This window comes from Nomascus leucogenys, chromosome 5, assembly GCF_006542625.1.
Source record: "Nomascus leucogenys isolate Asia chromosome 5, Asia_NLE_v1, whole genome shotgun sequence".
NCBI classification, from domain to species: domain Eukaryota; kingdom Metazoa; phylum Chordata; class Mammalia; order Primates; family Hylobatidae; genus Nomascus; species Nomascus leucogenys.
Window position 1 is genome coordinate 11125608 of NC_044385.1, and position 14938 is coordinate 11140545.

Here is a 14938-nt window from a genome sequence, read left to right on the forward strand (position 1 = left end):
CCTACAAGCCAGGACATGTAAGCTGATCATGACTCCCAACTGTCGGCATTGGCCTTGGAAACATGTCATGACGGACATGTCCAAGACCAAAGGGGACTAACGGGATAGTCTAAAAAATAAGAAGAGGGGGCCAGGCACAGTGGCTCACACCTGTAATCTCAGCATTTTGGGAGGCTGAGGTGGGCAGATCATGAGGTCAAGAGATGGAGACCATCCTGGTCAATATGGTGAAACCCCATCTCTACTAAAAATACAAAAATTAGCTTGGCATGGTGGCGGGCACCTCTAATCCCAGCTACTCGGGAGGCTGAGGCAGGAGAATCACTTGAACCTAGGAGGTGGAGGTTGCAGTAAGCCAAGATCACACCACTGCACTCCAGCCTGGTGACAGAGTGAGACTCTGTCTAAAAATAAATAAATAAAATAAAACAAGAAGAGAGGCAAAGAGCATCAGGGATCGGATCCTGTGTAGGCAACGCGCGTGTGTATGTGTGTATGTTTCTGTTACATTTTTCAAGTGCCTTAATCATCCTTCAATATGTTGTTCTTCCCTAAAAGGAGAGAAAAAAAAAAAACTCTGTTCTTCCCTACAGGCTCATAACTGTGACATGCTCCTGAAGTACAGTTCTTGAAACTATTATCCTTAAAAAAAAACAAGCACTTTGAAACATATTTTCATCCCTTAGCCCACTCCCCCAAATGTCAACTGTTTCAAAAATAAAATGAATCAAAATTTCCTGAAACGCTACAAAAGAGATTTTGGAGCACTTTTAGAGATCAAGGCGGCATTTCAATGAAACTTTAATTCCTGCCTTACATGTCGTTCTATAGTCTGGATTCTGCCTTTCATGTTATTTTCATATTTTATAATGAAATAGAATCTCTGCTTTTACCACCATTTACTTCACCATTGACCATTTACTCCATGAGTTTTGGAGCCCAATATCATGACCACATCCATCATCTCTTCACCTTTTGGACCCTCTGAATTTTACACAGGACACAATCCCCATAGGACCATAAGCTTACTGTTCCCAGGTTGATGCATATAAGGTTCCACTGTTTGGGCATCTGAACTCTATGGGAACTATGGCTTCCACATTCATGGTATCTCTTAGGTACCTGGTATAATGCTACAGACAAAAGAGATATCCCGTCCACACACACTGCATTAAGGTACGCTAGTAAACTGCATACGATTACCCTACTCTGTATTTATTATGTAAAATACTATCTCATGGAATCAGTTTGATGCAATTCCACAAACATTAAACACAGGGCCTATGATGTGGCAGACAGCCTGCAAGGCTCTGGTAGTGTAAGAAATTCACATTTGATATTATAAAGTACCTTCCTGAAGGTAGAAGCAGGGCACCAAGTTTCCCTCTCATTTTAAAATATGTCCATCTCCAGCAGAAAGGGCCCCTGTATGGCAAGATTAAGTGAGAGTTCTAGAGCCAGCCTGCCCAGGTCTGAAACTGTAGCTCCACTGCCTGTGTCTGCAAACACTGGGCTCACTTCACTTCTTTGTAGCTACCTCTGAGGGATTTTCTAGGGATTTCATGAGAAAATACACAAGCAATGCTTAGAACAGACCTGCCAGACAATTACATACCAATGCACCTACAAGAAATAAAGTTGCCAACAGCAGTCGGTAGGCCACGGCGTAAAAAAGCTCTGATCTCCTGACTAGAAATGGTTACTCCTCAGGCTGACACTGTATTTAAGATCAGAGGAACTCCTCTCAGCCTGTGGGACTATTCAAATGTGCCTTAAGAATGCCCTGTACAACCTCAAAAAGACACGTGGACACCATTGTTCCTGAATGCTGAGATGGTACAGGTTTGTTGCTGGTCCTGCCACTATCAAAATAGCATCTCTCACAAGTAACTCACTCATGAGCCCTGAGAAGAGAAGAGAAGAGGAGAGGGGAGGGGAGGGGAGGGGAGCAGAGAGGAGGTGAGGGGAGGGGAGGGGTAGAGAGAGAGAGAAAGAGAGAGAGAAGGGGAGGGGAGGGAATGGGAAGGGGAGGGAAAGGGGAGGGGAGGGGAGGAGAGAAAGGGAATGGGAGGGAAGGGAAAAGGAGGGAAGGGGGAGGGGAGGGGAGGGGAGGGAAAGGGAAAGACAAAGGGAAAGGAACCATAAAAATAAAAACCCCAAAGCATTGGAAGAAATAACAGAGACCAACAGACAATTCACTGCTACACGTGAACTAATTTAACTGAATTCTACGCCACAGTCAAAATTGGTGAAAAAAAATATGGTGGAATATCTTTCATTCATTTGTGCACATGTGTGTGCGTGTGTGTGAGACCGAACTTTCCTCATGGAAAGTTTCTTTGATTATGAAATAAATACAAACTCTAGCAAAAGCTAAAAGAATTTAAATCATAATCACTTTTATTTTGAAAACCAGAAACCTGCTGTGGAAAAGAACACAATACAACTTCTAGAGGCTATCAACTCAGTGTGCTGTTCAGCTTCATTTTAACAATATCCCAATTGACTCAAACTAAGGATATCATTTTTCCTGTAAGTTTTCTTTTTCTTGTCTTGATCTTCTCAAAATGCATCATTTCAGTTTATATCTTTGGTTATGCATTAAATATGAGTGAAATTCATGGGTTCCCATGTACATTATGAATCAGATTCTAAACTCAGGAGGAAAGAGAAACAATTAAAATTTCATTAGAAGCAGAACAAATGTGCAAAAACTCTTAAAATACCAAAAATGTTAAGGGAAAAAAAGTGCTTGCCATAGTAGAAAAATAAATTGGACACATTGAATTGTTCCTTCCTCCACGGTGATGAGATGTGTGGGCCTGTGCCTCTCCCTCAGTGACCACATGCGGGTTTCCCCTGCACGCTAAGAACCACGTGTCCCAGGGAGCAAATGTGTCCTCGTTCCCGCCTCAGCCCTTCCCACACTCAGGAAGGCCCTGCCAGCCTCTGAGCTCCTATACACTTTTCTCCTGTTCCACTCGCTTTCTTCTGCATCTATCTTGGCTCCACAGCTAGATTTCAAGTTTTCTTTCAGTAAATTGGCAGATACTCATCATTGGTTGGTGGGTGGTAAGTACCTGCACCCAGCCATCCAGGGGAGGGCTCCCTGGGTTCACGTGTCAGTGGCTCTGCTCTCTCTGTCCCCTGCTTGGGTAATGAGCATGAAAGCAATCATGTGTAGGTCCTCTGAATACTCCGTCACTAACAGGGAACGCCTTGACTCCCACTTCATTGCAGCAACACCACTACAGAACTTCTGCAATAGAAACCAGGAAATACACCTTCCACGTGGGCTTTGAGGCTGACTGTAACATTTTGGAAACCCCAGAAACATGGGCCACTTCTTCACCAGCCAGGGAGAAGGTAACTATGGAAGCCAGAGAAGTACTTCACGGCTGGGACAATAGAGAGGATTTGCAAACAAGCTCACTAGGAGTTTAGTTACTAAATGGATCCGAACCTAAGTAGTCCCTAAGAGGGCTACTGACATGAGAGAATTCTTCTCCTAGCTCCTTCTAAATACCTGTCTGCAACCTTCTCTTATTGTTAACATCTCCTCTTCCCTGAAAGAAAACCACCCATCATCAAGAATCCTGGCACAAAGCTTGTTGTCAGCTTTCAGGGCCTGCAATCCACCAGGATGAGGATTTCCAGGGACCCTAGGATCATTCAAAGCTTTTCTTTCCAGTCCCAGGGTGAGGTTTTGTTATGCTCATCCTGCGGAATGGTTTGAGTCTGGTTGACCCTAAGACTACGAACATGACAATGGAAATTACCGCGAGTCCCTCTGAGAAAACAACCCCCCCATTTTACCTCTCTCAAACAAATCTCTATCCGACCCCACCAGCCCCAAGGTCACACAACCATTTGTTGGCAGGGTCCTCATCCCAATGTTCTTCCCGTGATTAATAAAGAGGAAAGCATGGGGATGAAACGGATCCACTGGATACTCTAACAGTGCCCCTGGAAGTCACCTCACCCCCTGACAGCTGCTCATTTGAAATATAGCTTCTGACTCTAAACTAGTATTTCTTTTGGGCAGCCCCAATCACTCAGACTCAATTAATCCTTAATTTATTCTCTTACTCTCCTTTGTTCATTTGCTCTAGTGACTGTAACTTCCCTCTCTCTAATTGCCTTCTCCGGGTGTCCCCTCCCACTGGACCTGGGAGCCACTGCGGCCTCCCAAAGCGGCAATCATCACCTGGCCTCTCTCACCCTACACACCTCCTCCGTCATCATCTCAGAATTTCACCCACCAACCCTCCTACTCTTCTGCTTCTAGAAGAGATCTTACCTCCATTCTTCCGCCCCCACTATCTTTGCCTACTTCCTTCATAGCAGGTTCCTTCTTTCTGCATTTGGATGCATTCAAGTGGTGTTCACATTAAACTGGTGGGCAGGAGGATCCTTTCTCTTGTCCCGATCTTCTCCTTGCCACAAGATTTCTCTCAAGTCTGTCCTTGTAGTTAACAGTCCACCAAGCATCATGGGAAACCGATGCCCAACACGGTCCCAACTCTCCCACAGAGCATTAGGGTCAGAGCATTCTCTGACCATTGCTTGAGTTTCCCAATCAGTTCCATACATTTTATTAATTATTAGTGATAAATGGTCAGAGAAAGGTAAAATCGGAATTGGTTAGAGTGATCCAAGAAAACTCCGTGTAGGATGAAGAGCGTAAGCAAGGTATCAAGGGGCAGATCATAAAAGGTCATGAGCCAAGTAGAGAAATTAAACAGGCTATGCAAGGATGTCAGCTGAGGCTGGGAGATGGACACAAGGGTTTCAGGAGGACTAAAATGGCAGGAGGATTCTAGGTGGGTTGCCAATTTGTTGCAGGAGGAAGGATGACGAAGGTTGAAATGAGTACTGGGATCGGAACAAGAAGCTAATGGAGTATGAAAGACATCGAAATCTGAGTTGGATTGCAAAGAGAAACACAATGGGCTATGATGACAAATTAGATACAGAAGAGAAGAAAGAGAACTAGACAAATGCATTGAGCCACTCCCATGAGCCAGGCACTGTTGTTCTAAGTCCATAAAGCTAGGTACTGGTGGATTCAGGCCTCAGACTCAGGTCTTCTGAAGGTTAGGATCACACCAGAGCCAGAGCACAAATGGCAGTGCCACTGATCAGCAGAGACACTAGGAAGGAAAGTCGCTTAGGGAACCGAACAGGCAATGATGTCAAGCTGCTCTTTCCAGGGTCCGAGAGGCAGGAGAGAAGTCTAAACAGAGGCTTGAAATGAAGGCCCAGGGCTTTCGAATCTGCAGTGGGTTTCTCCTACAAAAAAAGAGTCACTTTGGGAACATTCCTTTCATCTCTCTGGCTCTCAGAGCTGGATGAAGTCATTGTTAAGTCTTTTCAAACTCTGTTATTCAAGAGATCCCAGATTTTGTGACATAGATAAGCTCATGAAGGCAGAAGAGACAGAACAGGAAATAGGACAGAATCTTTTGGGATAACCACACACTTGGAGTAAAAGGAATGAAAAGCACCTGGAAAAAGCATGATCAGAAATGTAAAAAATTACCCAGAAGGTACCATGTCCCCAAAGTCAAAACAGTAGCTTCAAAAAGGAAAGTCAGGGTAGTAGAGCTTGAGAAGGAATCTAAGGGAATAGGGACAGAGAGGGACATTTAGACATGGCAAGGAGGGAGTTACTGGCAACATCCAGGAAAGTGGATTTAAGAAGGAAGAGAAGTTAGATAATTACATGGAGAGGGGTACAAGCAGTGGGAGACCACCACTTTTGGAGGAGGGGAATAACCAGATAAGGTATCGGGGTCAAAGACAGACATTTTAAGATGGGAGAAATTAACAGGCTTCAAGATAAACCAGAAGGAGTAAGTGGATAGCGAGGCAAAAAAAAAAAAAAAAGGATGGAAAGGATGGATTCCCATCTTGGCTTCCAGGACCAAGATTCAGGCCATGTGAGGGACTGTAACGTTAGAAAAAAGAAAAGAAACCTCCTTTTCACCAGCTGGAAGGACAAGAGGACAGATTTGGAGACGGAACTCTGTGAAGGTCAAGTTAAGGATAAAATGGAAAAGTGGGTTTAAATCTACTCTATAAAGAATGATGTGCTGGTAAACCTCCTTTCTGGAAATTCCTATAGATTTTCATATACTCTGCATTACTAAATGCCACTAGCTTGGAGTGTGACACTGGGCCAAGTCATTTGGCTCTCTGAGCTTTTGTTTCCTTATCTGCAATATCAGAGAGGCATGGGGTGGACAGGGTAATGTTTTCCAAAGGCCTCTTCCTACCCTAATGTTTTGGAGTTTATTTATGCATTTTTCCTTCTGATTGCTCCATGCCATCCTCTATATCTTTTCTTTGCAATTACAGCTGCAAACCACTTCCCTACTTATGTGGAATACTTCCTTAACATGCTATGCATACAGACGGTGTTCGACAAATGTTTTCTGAATTAATCTAATTCCCACAATGTCAGAGTTTCAGGAAAAATGTGTGCTTCATCATCTCTCCCTCTCTCCCGAGAGCTATCTAAAGAAGCACAGTCACCCAGTGCTGCTGGAGTCCTTTCTTGGGTAATTCAGCCGTGACAAAAACACTTATCTGTAGCCAAAGTACAAATACAACTGAATGTCAAATAAATTAGTGCCCTAAGTGTTTTAGATCTTGCCCTTCCTGCCAATGTGTACATGCTAATTTCTAAGTTAAAATAAAATAAGTCTGATGATGTAAACCTGGGTGGGCTTTCCATCAGTTCCTTGGGAAAATACCATAGTGCATGTCTATCTAAAGCTCCTCGTAGCTTCATTATGAAGGGAGCAAAAAGTACAAATTTCCACTGCTCATTCCATCTGTACTCTGTGACATTCCTACAGCTGAGAAAACTGACTTGGTGTCCTTTTGCTATAAACCTAAAACATACTTGAACAGCAGATAAAGAAGCCTTTCTTTCCTAGAAAGAACACTATTAGCCTAAGATTTGACTTTTAGTCCTCATTCTGCACTGCTGAGTACTGACTTCATACCATTAACCTTCCTGGACCTCTACAAACTGGGGCTAAATACTCCCATCCAACCTACTATGCAGTGTTGTACGCCGGCATCTATACTGCATAATTATCACTATTCGTCGATGAGTACATTTAAAGATGCTTCTTGTCATTATGGAACAAGATGTATGAACACTGAGAAGAAATCTATAATGAAATACTTCATTCTGCAAAGGAAGACAGGAGGAAGACCGTAAGCATTCCTATCAGGATCATTTTTACAGCCAGGACTAAGCTTTAAGTCTCAACCTATGGGTAAATACAAAACTACATGACACAGTACACCACAAGGGCAACTCAACTGTGCTTACACAAATGAAAGAAAGACAAAGTACTCAAAAAAAAAAAAAAAAAGCAAAAAACCTTGACCAAGGTCATTTTATACCATGGTTTTCCTAAAGTCAGAGGAATATCTTCTATAACATTCTGTATGATTGCTTGAAAAAAAAGAGGACCATAACTAAAAAGATGAGTGTTTTTAAATACCAAATGACAGTTTGTTGCTACATTGGTAAGTTAATAAAACCTTTAAAATAAAATAAAACACACATTCCAAATCATGGATATGTTTGGATATGACAGTGAATGAATCCATTATAAGCTGACAGCTTATTTTATGATAGGATTTTTCTCTCATAAAATAAGTGTCTCAGCATATCCAGAGTTTACACAAACATATTTTCAATCTCTCTCAAAGATAAACAGACCCAAGTGGGCAGGTTTCCAGCAGATGGGGGAGCCACTGAATCGACGATCATTCATCTACAGAATTATTTGGAAGGAATGTGAGCCAACTCGACAAGCATCAGCAAATGGAACAGAGATGCCAGAGAGCCGGGTACAAGCTAACCAGTGACAAACCCCTTTGCAAATGAGGAATTCATTTACAGCAGCATACATAACTCACAGATACAGCCCATTAAAGATTTCACCTCTACTTCCCTTAACAGTGATCTCAGACCTCTTCTAAAAAAAGAAAAGCAAAAAAGCTTTCTGTGGACAGTGGTCAAAAAGATGCCTCAATGTGCTGGGGTGCTGAATACAAATCCAATAGACGATGATCTGCTCAAGATAACAATTCAGATGTTCTAATCAGAACATATGAAATGTCCCGTCAAATTCACAACTATGGTGTCTTAATGACTGTTTTTCTTTTTCTATGCAAAACAGCTTCATCTATCACTATCAAGAAGTCTTCCATCTACAACTGTTTTATCAAGATGTACACATTCCTAATACTCCTTGGGCTATTTGCTTTAAAAAAAAAAAAAAAGAAGAAGAAGAAATAACTCATACTGACAAGCTTGCACATGACAGAGAAATAAATGCCCCCAGAAAAAAAAGAAATGGCTTTAATGTAGGAACTATACTACAGTCTCCCCATCATTAACCCCATCAACATTTCTGAACCACCAACATTCTCAGGTTAAGAGGAAAAAAAGGGGGGGTGGGGGAGGGAAGGATGGAGGGTAATAGATGGAGAAGCCAGTAAAGGATTTGAGAATTTCCATACGAAAATTGGAAAATTGTGAGGTAAGGTATGTTTTCCTTTTAGATGTTAATGCTATACCAAAAAAAAAAAAAAATCCCCCTGCTCCACTGTGCCACCTCCTTCAAGGTCATTTATCATCAGCACAACAACCTACGGATGTTTTATTAAAAGAAAAATCCCAGCCTGGGACTGCCAGATCTCTACTCAGGACCCACTTATCAAAGGTGCTGCTCTAGCTGACAGGCAGCTGCTGAGTGGCACAGAGTTAACATTACTTTATATGTGCAGAACCTCATCAGCCAGCACGTTCCCTCGGTCCCCATTAAGCATTCTGATAACACCACCTCCATGAGCTCGGCTTAACAGTTAAGCCCGCAGGAAGCCCTTGAGTACATGAAGCCTACCAAAATTTCCCAGCTAATTTTAACCCCATAGAGTTTGATACGAATTGACTGAAAAATTATACAGCAACCATATTTGTCCACCTGAATAAAAGAGTCTTTAGTTTTGAGAAGAAACTAATGTGGTCTTAATTATTAAAAAAAAAAAAACCCTTATGGTCTATTTTCTATGAAAAAGACAACTGTATTACTAGCAGGCTTATACACCATGACCAAGGTATTAGTGAAGAGGCCCTTCCAAGCCCGGTCTTGAGCCAACAGTACTTCAAAAAGCATATGCAATGGTGCATAACATGCAGCTATTAGATTGGATTACTATTAGGTTGCCATCTGATGTGGACCCTGGATTTTTATCCTTCCCAAAGCTTTCTCCCAGTCCGTTTAATGCACAAAAGAGAAAAAGACAGTCGTTTACAACGTTCCTGTGCAAATTCGCTGTTTTCCTATGTTTAGTACCCAAAGACATCAAGACTATTTTAACACCTACAAGTTAATATTCCAAAATTCCACCATCTCTACGATTTTCTGTGATTATAGGTAACTGTAACCGGGAAGCAGTTTTTTTGTTTTTTGTTTTTTGTTTTTGTACTGCTGAGGAAAGAAGTACCAGCAGAAGCTGCAGTTCTAGGCTGGGAAAGTCTGGGGAACCCTGCAAGGGAACATCCTTCGGGAAGGAGGACAGAAGTAGAGAAGGAACGACGGAAAGGGTGCTAACTAGGTTATTCTTAGCAGGAAGTTAGGGCATTTTCTTTTCTGGAGAGGCTCTCCAGTCCCAGCTTGGAGGTGTGCAATGCCTCAGCCTGGGAAGTATCTGCAGTGTTCGAACAAATCAGAGAAAGGAAGGAGCAGTGTGCCAAGAGGTACTTAAGGAGAAAGAATTGTATTAGTGTGGAGCCAACCTTTCCCTGCCTGCCACCCAGTGTGGGGCAGCCACCCTGCCCTTACACTTACATACACACACACACAGTTTGCTTCACTTGGCATGCAATAAGCCAACATTTAGAGAACGACACGTTCACGATGTTCCCCCCACCACCACCCGCGCGCGCGCACACACGCAAACACACACTCGCTTCCCATGCCTTCCACGCTTTGCAAGCGGTCACAGGACCAGCACGGATGGCACCAGCCCCGGGAACGGCGGGGACCACGGAGGCGACTCCTCCTCCGCTTTCGCAGCACCTTGACTTGGGGAAAACCTCCGCGCAGCGTCCTGCACCATCACCCCCGCCCCCGGCCAGCTGCGCCGCACGCTACACGGAGTAAGCGAACCAACGTCTTCGCTCCGTGACAACGCGCGGGTCCAGCCCGAAAGCCCAAGAAACCTCCCGCCGGCAGTATTCCCAGAAACAGCCCGAGTCCCCGCCGCTCCCCGCGCCCCCACGGGCCACCCTGCTCTGCACCCTGCCACCGGGCGCCCGGGAGGTCCCAGCCGTGCGACCAGGCAGGCCGGACCGGCCGTCCCCTCCTCCCCCGGTTCCCACAGCTCCGAGGCTCCTGTCCCCGGTGCCCCGGGTCCGAGCCCGGGCGCCTGCCGCCGGCTAGCCGCGCTCCATCCTCTAGCTTTCACACGCGCGCACAGACACGCGCCCTTGCCTTCCCTCGCCCCAACACGCACACCTGCACACACTTGGATGCCCGCTCCGCCCGCATCCTCAGGGAGCACCCCTCGCCCCGCCCGCGAGTCCCCGCTGTCACTCTGCCCGGACCCCGCTAGTGGATGCCCTGGCGCCCCCTTCCCCTGGGAGCACACGCGACGCACGGCGCTTACAGTTCGCAGGAACTGGATCTCGTCTTCGCCCTCGCCCCCATCGGCCATGGTTCCGCGCCTTCTCGCCGGGGCCGGCTCCCGAGCCCGGCGGAGCTCGGCGGCGGCGGCGGCCCCTGGCGCTGCCTTCTGCTTCTGCTGTCGGGAGCCGGGGGCTGGAGGGGGCCGCGCTGCCGGGTGCCGAGCGCCGGGCGGTCCCCGCCTGAAAAGCGGAGGAGGAGGTGCGGACGCTCGGGCGCTGGTGGTCGAGGCGCGGGGCCTCCCTGCTCCGCACTGTGCGGGAGGAGGGCGGCCCGGGCCCGGAGGACGCGGGGAAGCAGCCCCGCAGCCCAGCCGCGCTCGCTGCCTGCAGCCGGCGGTCCGCTCGGCCCCGGCTCCTCCGAGCAAGTGCGCCGAGCCAGCTGAGCCGGGGTTAGTGCAGCGGTGGGGGTGGGGTGTGGGGGCGGGCGGGGAGGAGCTCGGCGGCTCCCCGCTGCTGCAGGTAATCCGCAGCCCGCTCCTCCGGGCCGCCAAACCCGAGGCCCAGCGCCACTTACTGGCTGCGCTGGGAATCGGGGCTGGAGCGCACCCGGCAAGCGCACAGCTTCCTACCTGCGCCCCGCTGGGGTCCCTGGGCTCATTCCTCTGCCCCTTCTGAGCTTAAAACCGCCGGCACGACGCCCCTTCCTCCTGGACTGGGCTAGGGCACTAACCTCCACGGCACTTCGGATCTCACGGAATGATATCTTTCACCTGGGCGGGCGCACGGGGAGGCTAATCTCCAAGTAGAGATTATCCAACACCTGGTATTTTAAACGTCGATTACCTCTATTCATGACCAAATGCGGATTCTTCAAAATCTAGTTTTAGTGTACCATGCTTTTCGCAGATAATCGATGCAAAGTGCACGGTTTTGGTGCACAGAACTTGAACATTCAACAAATATATAGTGAGCGCCTATGCCAGACAATGTGGTACAAGACAGACGCAGAAGTTTATAGTCTATATGCGAAGTGCAAGCCTTAATTCAACAAGGAATTGCGGTAAAGTAGGGGATACTATCTGTAAGTCTGAACCGCTGGATGGGTCTAAAGTCAGACTATGCTACCCATGATCCTTGCTGAGAGAAGAAATTCGAGCATTCCACCGCAGATAGCAATATCTTGCTCTCGCAATCTTCCATGCAATAGTCTACCAAATGCCTACTCAACAAACGGCTATGACTAAGAAAATACAGGGTCTGAGACAATTTGGACAAGAAAGCATTTGTCTCTTGTTCCTAGTCCACAGCGCTTTCATTTATCATACTTAAAATAAGTATGTGCCAAGCAAAGTTTTCAAATGTCAGTACTACAGAGATGCAGATATTGTAAAACAAGGATTTTTGCGTCCGTTTACCTACATCTCACATTCTGCGGCATCTAACTCATTAGTAAAATCGACCAGTGAGTTCTATGCAGTTTATATTTTATTTTTAGCATTCATTAACTTTGTACATACTGGGGTAGGTTTTGTAAATTTCCAGGAAAATGACAATATGTGTATAAATACTCGCTCTCCGTGGTAGAACTAGTAATGTTCTGCCCTATCTCATGGAAGTATACTAGTCACCTTACCTAAAAACCTGTCCTATCCCTGTAGCCATGACGGCTAACCAACTCTTAAACCATTATTATTTATGTGAATGTTTACTCTGACGAGTCTTTAAAGGAACAACCAGTGAGCTCCCAAAAAGTCGGGTAAGAGTCCTCCATGAGCAATGACTATATTCTGAAATTGGCTCATGATTTAATGTTAAATGATCTGATCTTCCAAATTTAGAACATATCAAATTGACGTTTTAAAGTATTTTATTCAGAACTATGCAGAGACAGGTTTCTTAATTACTCCATTCTACCCAGGTGGTAGGTAAAATAATATAAAAACTCTTACCACGTCTTCATTTTGGCATTTTAACTAGGCTGTAAACTGTTCTAGAAAGAGTTATGGTTATTATTTCTTTAGTTCTCTCAGTGTAAGTGGAATAATGCTAAATGGCCTAGACACTCGATGATTCTTATTCACCCCATACAGTCTTCAACAGCAAGTAGACATAGAGCAGAGACTATTTATAAAACACACCGTGTATGTGGACTTTAAAACACAAAAATACAAAACTATGAGGTTTATAGAGCTCTAGTCTGTTCTAAAAGTATGAAAATATGTTTGAGAATGATATGCAACATTTATTTTTAAAAAGAAAACTAAAGCAAATATAACAAGTGTTTTAATATTGGTGATGGGCATATTCGTGGAATATTATTTTTGGTACTCTGATATTCTGTTATATTTCATAATTATATAATAAGGAAATAATTTTTACAAGAAACCAACTTCAGTGAAAGCTATGGAAACTTTTTACTTATAGCTTTTAAAAAAAAAAATTAACCCTTTTGGATGATTTAGTTATAATTCCCTAGTTTCTTCTGCTGCTGGACAATTGTAGTAAGAAAAATTTGTTTTCCAGTGCAGCGATCATAGGATACTAACTAACCTCAATTTTAAGTGTACTTGAGAAAAAATACATATAATTTGGATACAGCTTAAAGTTTATGTTTACTGTATTTAATTCTTATTGTAGACTCAGACTAAAAGAAATTAACAAGTAAACCTTTTTCTAGGGACAAAACTATAGTTCATTAAATAGAAAAAGATTATTTACCATTTTCATTAGAAAATAGTATTCGATATCTATATATTTTTGTAATTTTTATTAAAATATTTATTGGCTGGGCATCATGGCTCACACTTGTTATCCCAGTGCTTTGAGAGGCCAAAATGGGAGGATTGCTTGAGGCCAGGAGTTCAAAATGAGCCTGGGCAATGGAGACCTCATCTCTACCAAAAAAAAAAAAAATTTAATTAGCTAGGCATGGTGGCACAAACCTGTAGTTCTAGCTACTGGGAGGCTGAGGTAGGAGGATTGCTTGAGCCCAGGAGTTTGAAGCTGCAGTGAGCTATGATCAAGCCACTACCCTAGTAACAGAGCAAGACCTGGTCTCAAAAAAAAAAAAATTCTCTTTTCCTAAATTCATGTTATGTATAATAGTTTATTTTACTTTTTATTATCTTATTATAATATAATCTTTATATTCAATAGATAACACTCCCTTTTAAATCTTTATTAATCATAAAATTATTAATAAAAAGTTTAGAGTGACATTTCTATGTTTCTTAGTCCAAATTCGGGAAGTATTCTTCCTTATGACTAATTTTATATTCTGCAAGAGAGGGAAAAATTATATTTTTGCTTTTTTAATTAAGAGTTTTTCTGCAGTCATCTAATTAAGAATGGGCCATCGTAGCCCACTTATTCACTTGGCAGGATGCTAGACAGCCTTAAAGAAGAAAAAAATTAGGACAAATGTAAGATTTTTCATTTTGACTTACAATTTACTAAGCTCCCCAATGATGTACGTGAGCTTAAAAAATTAACTTCTTCCTCAAGGTTTCTACGGAAACTCAGCTAAAATACTCAGTGTTATCATTTTAATTCAGCTTCTTTCAATTAAGATTACATACATTAAAGGCTTTATTACTGACTTGAAAGCCTCTGGAATTGTCATCGGATCGTTATAAAATTAGGATTAGAGAGCCTCTAACATCCTGAGATTTAGCCCATTTCTTGTTGACTCAGATTTCCTGTTTCAAAATCTCTAAGGAACATTTCATACCTATCTTCTTATCCCACTTCAGAACTCAACAGACCAACATTTTATAAAATTTCCATTTTATTTACATCCTTATTGCATGTGTTCTAAAATACTATAATTCTTTTGAGCACCTGTCCTAGAAATAAATCCCTGGGGAATTCACCACAAGCCAGTTCTCAGGTCACATGGCCTGAATCTCTGGGTCTGCATTAATGCAAGATGGCCAGAAATTACATTACGAATGATGACAATGATGATGAAACCTCATTTACTGAGCATTTACTATGCTCCAAGCACTTGCATTTTATTTTTTCTTTTCATCTTCGCAGCAATGTCATTTTTGAAAAACAGGAAAGAAGGCCTAAAGAAGTTAAGTAGCTTGGCCAAGAGTATGCGGCTGCTGAGTTTTGAGGCAAGGGTCCGAGGACTTTTGCTCCTCCCCTACCTCCATCCCAAAGCGGAAAGCACAAAAAAGAGTCTAGACTAGCATGAACTATAAAAGGCTCTGGCAGCCCCGGGAGATCTGTCCCTGGTTTCAGGCCAAAGCAGGTCCTGGTAGCTCTTGGAAT

At 43.8% G+C, this 14938-nt stretch overlaps 1 protein-coding gene across 4 annotated transcripts in view; it reads right to left on the bottom strand.

The window, feature by feature from the left end:
* The window catches only part of RYR2 (ryanodine receptor 2), a 787631-nt gene extending 776786 nt beyond the window's left edge, over positions 1-10845 (bottom strand). For all 4 annotated transcript variants that reach the window (XM_030812625.1, XM_030812626.1, XM_030812624.1 and 1 more), the window contains exon 1: positions 10702-10845. In XM_030812625.1, coding sequence (XP_030668485.1) covers positions 10702-10749 — 48 coding nt within the window. In that variant the 5' untranslated portion in view covers positions 10750-10845. The remainder of the gene's footprint in view (positions 1-10701) is intronic.
* Between the last annotated feature and the right edge of the window lie 4093 nt (positions 10846-14938).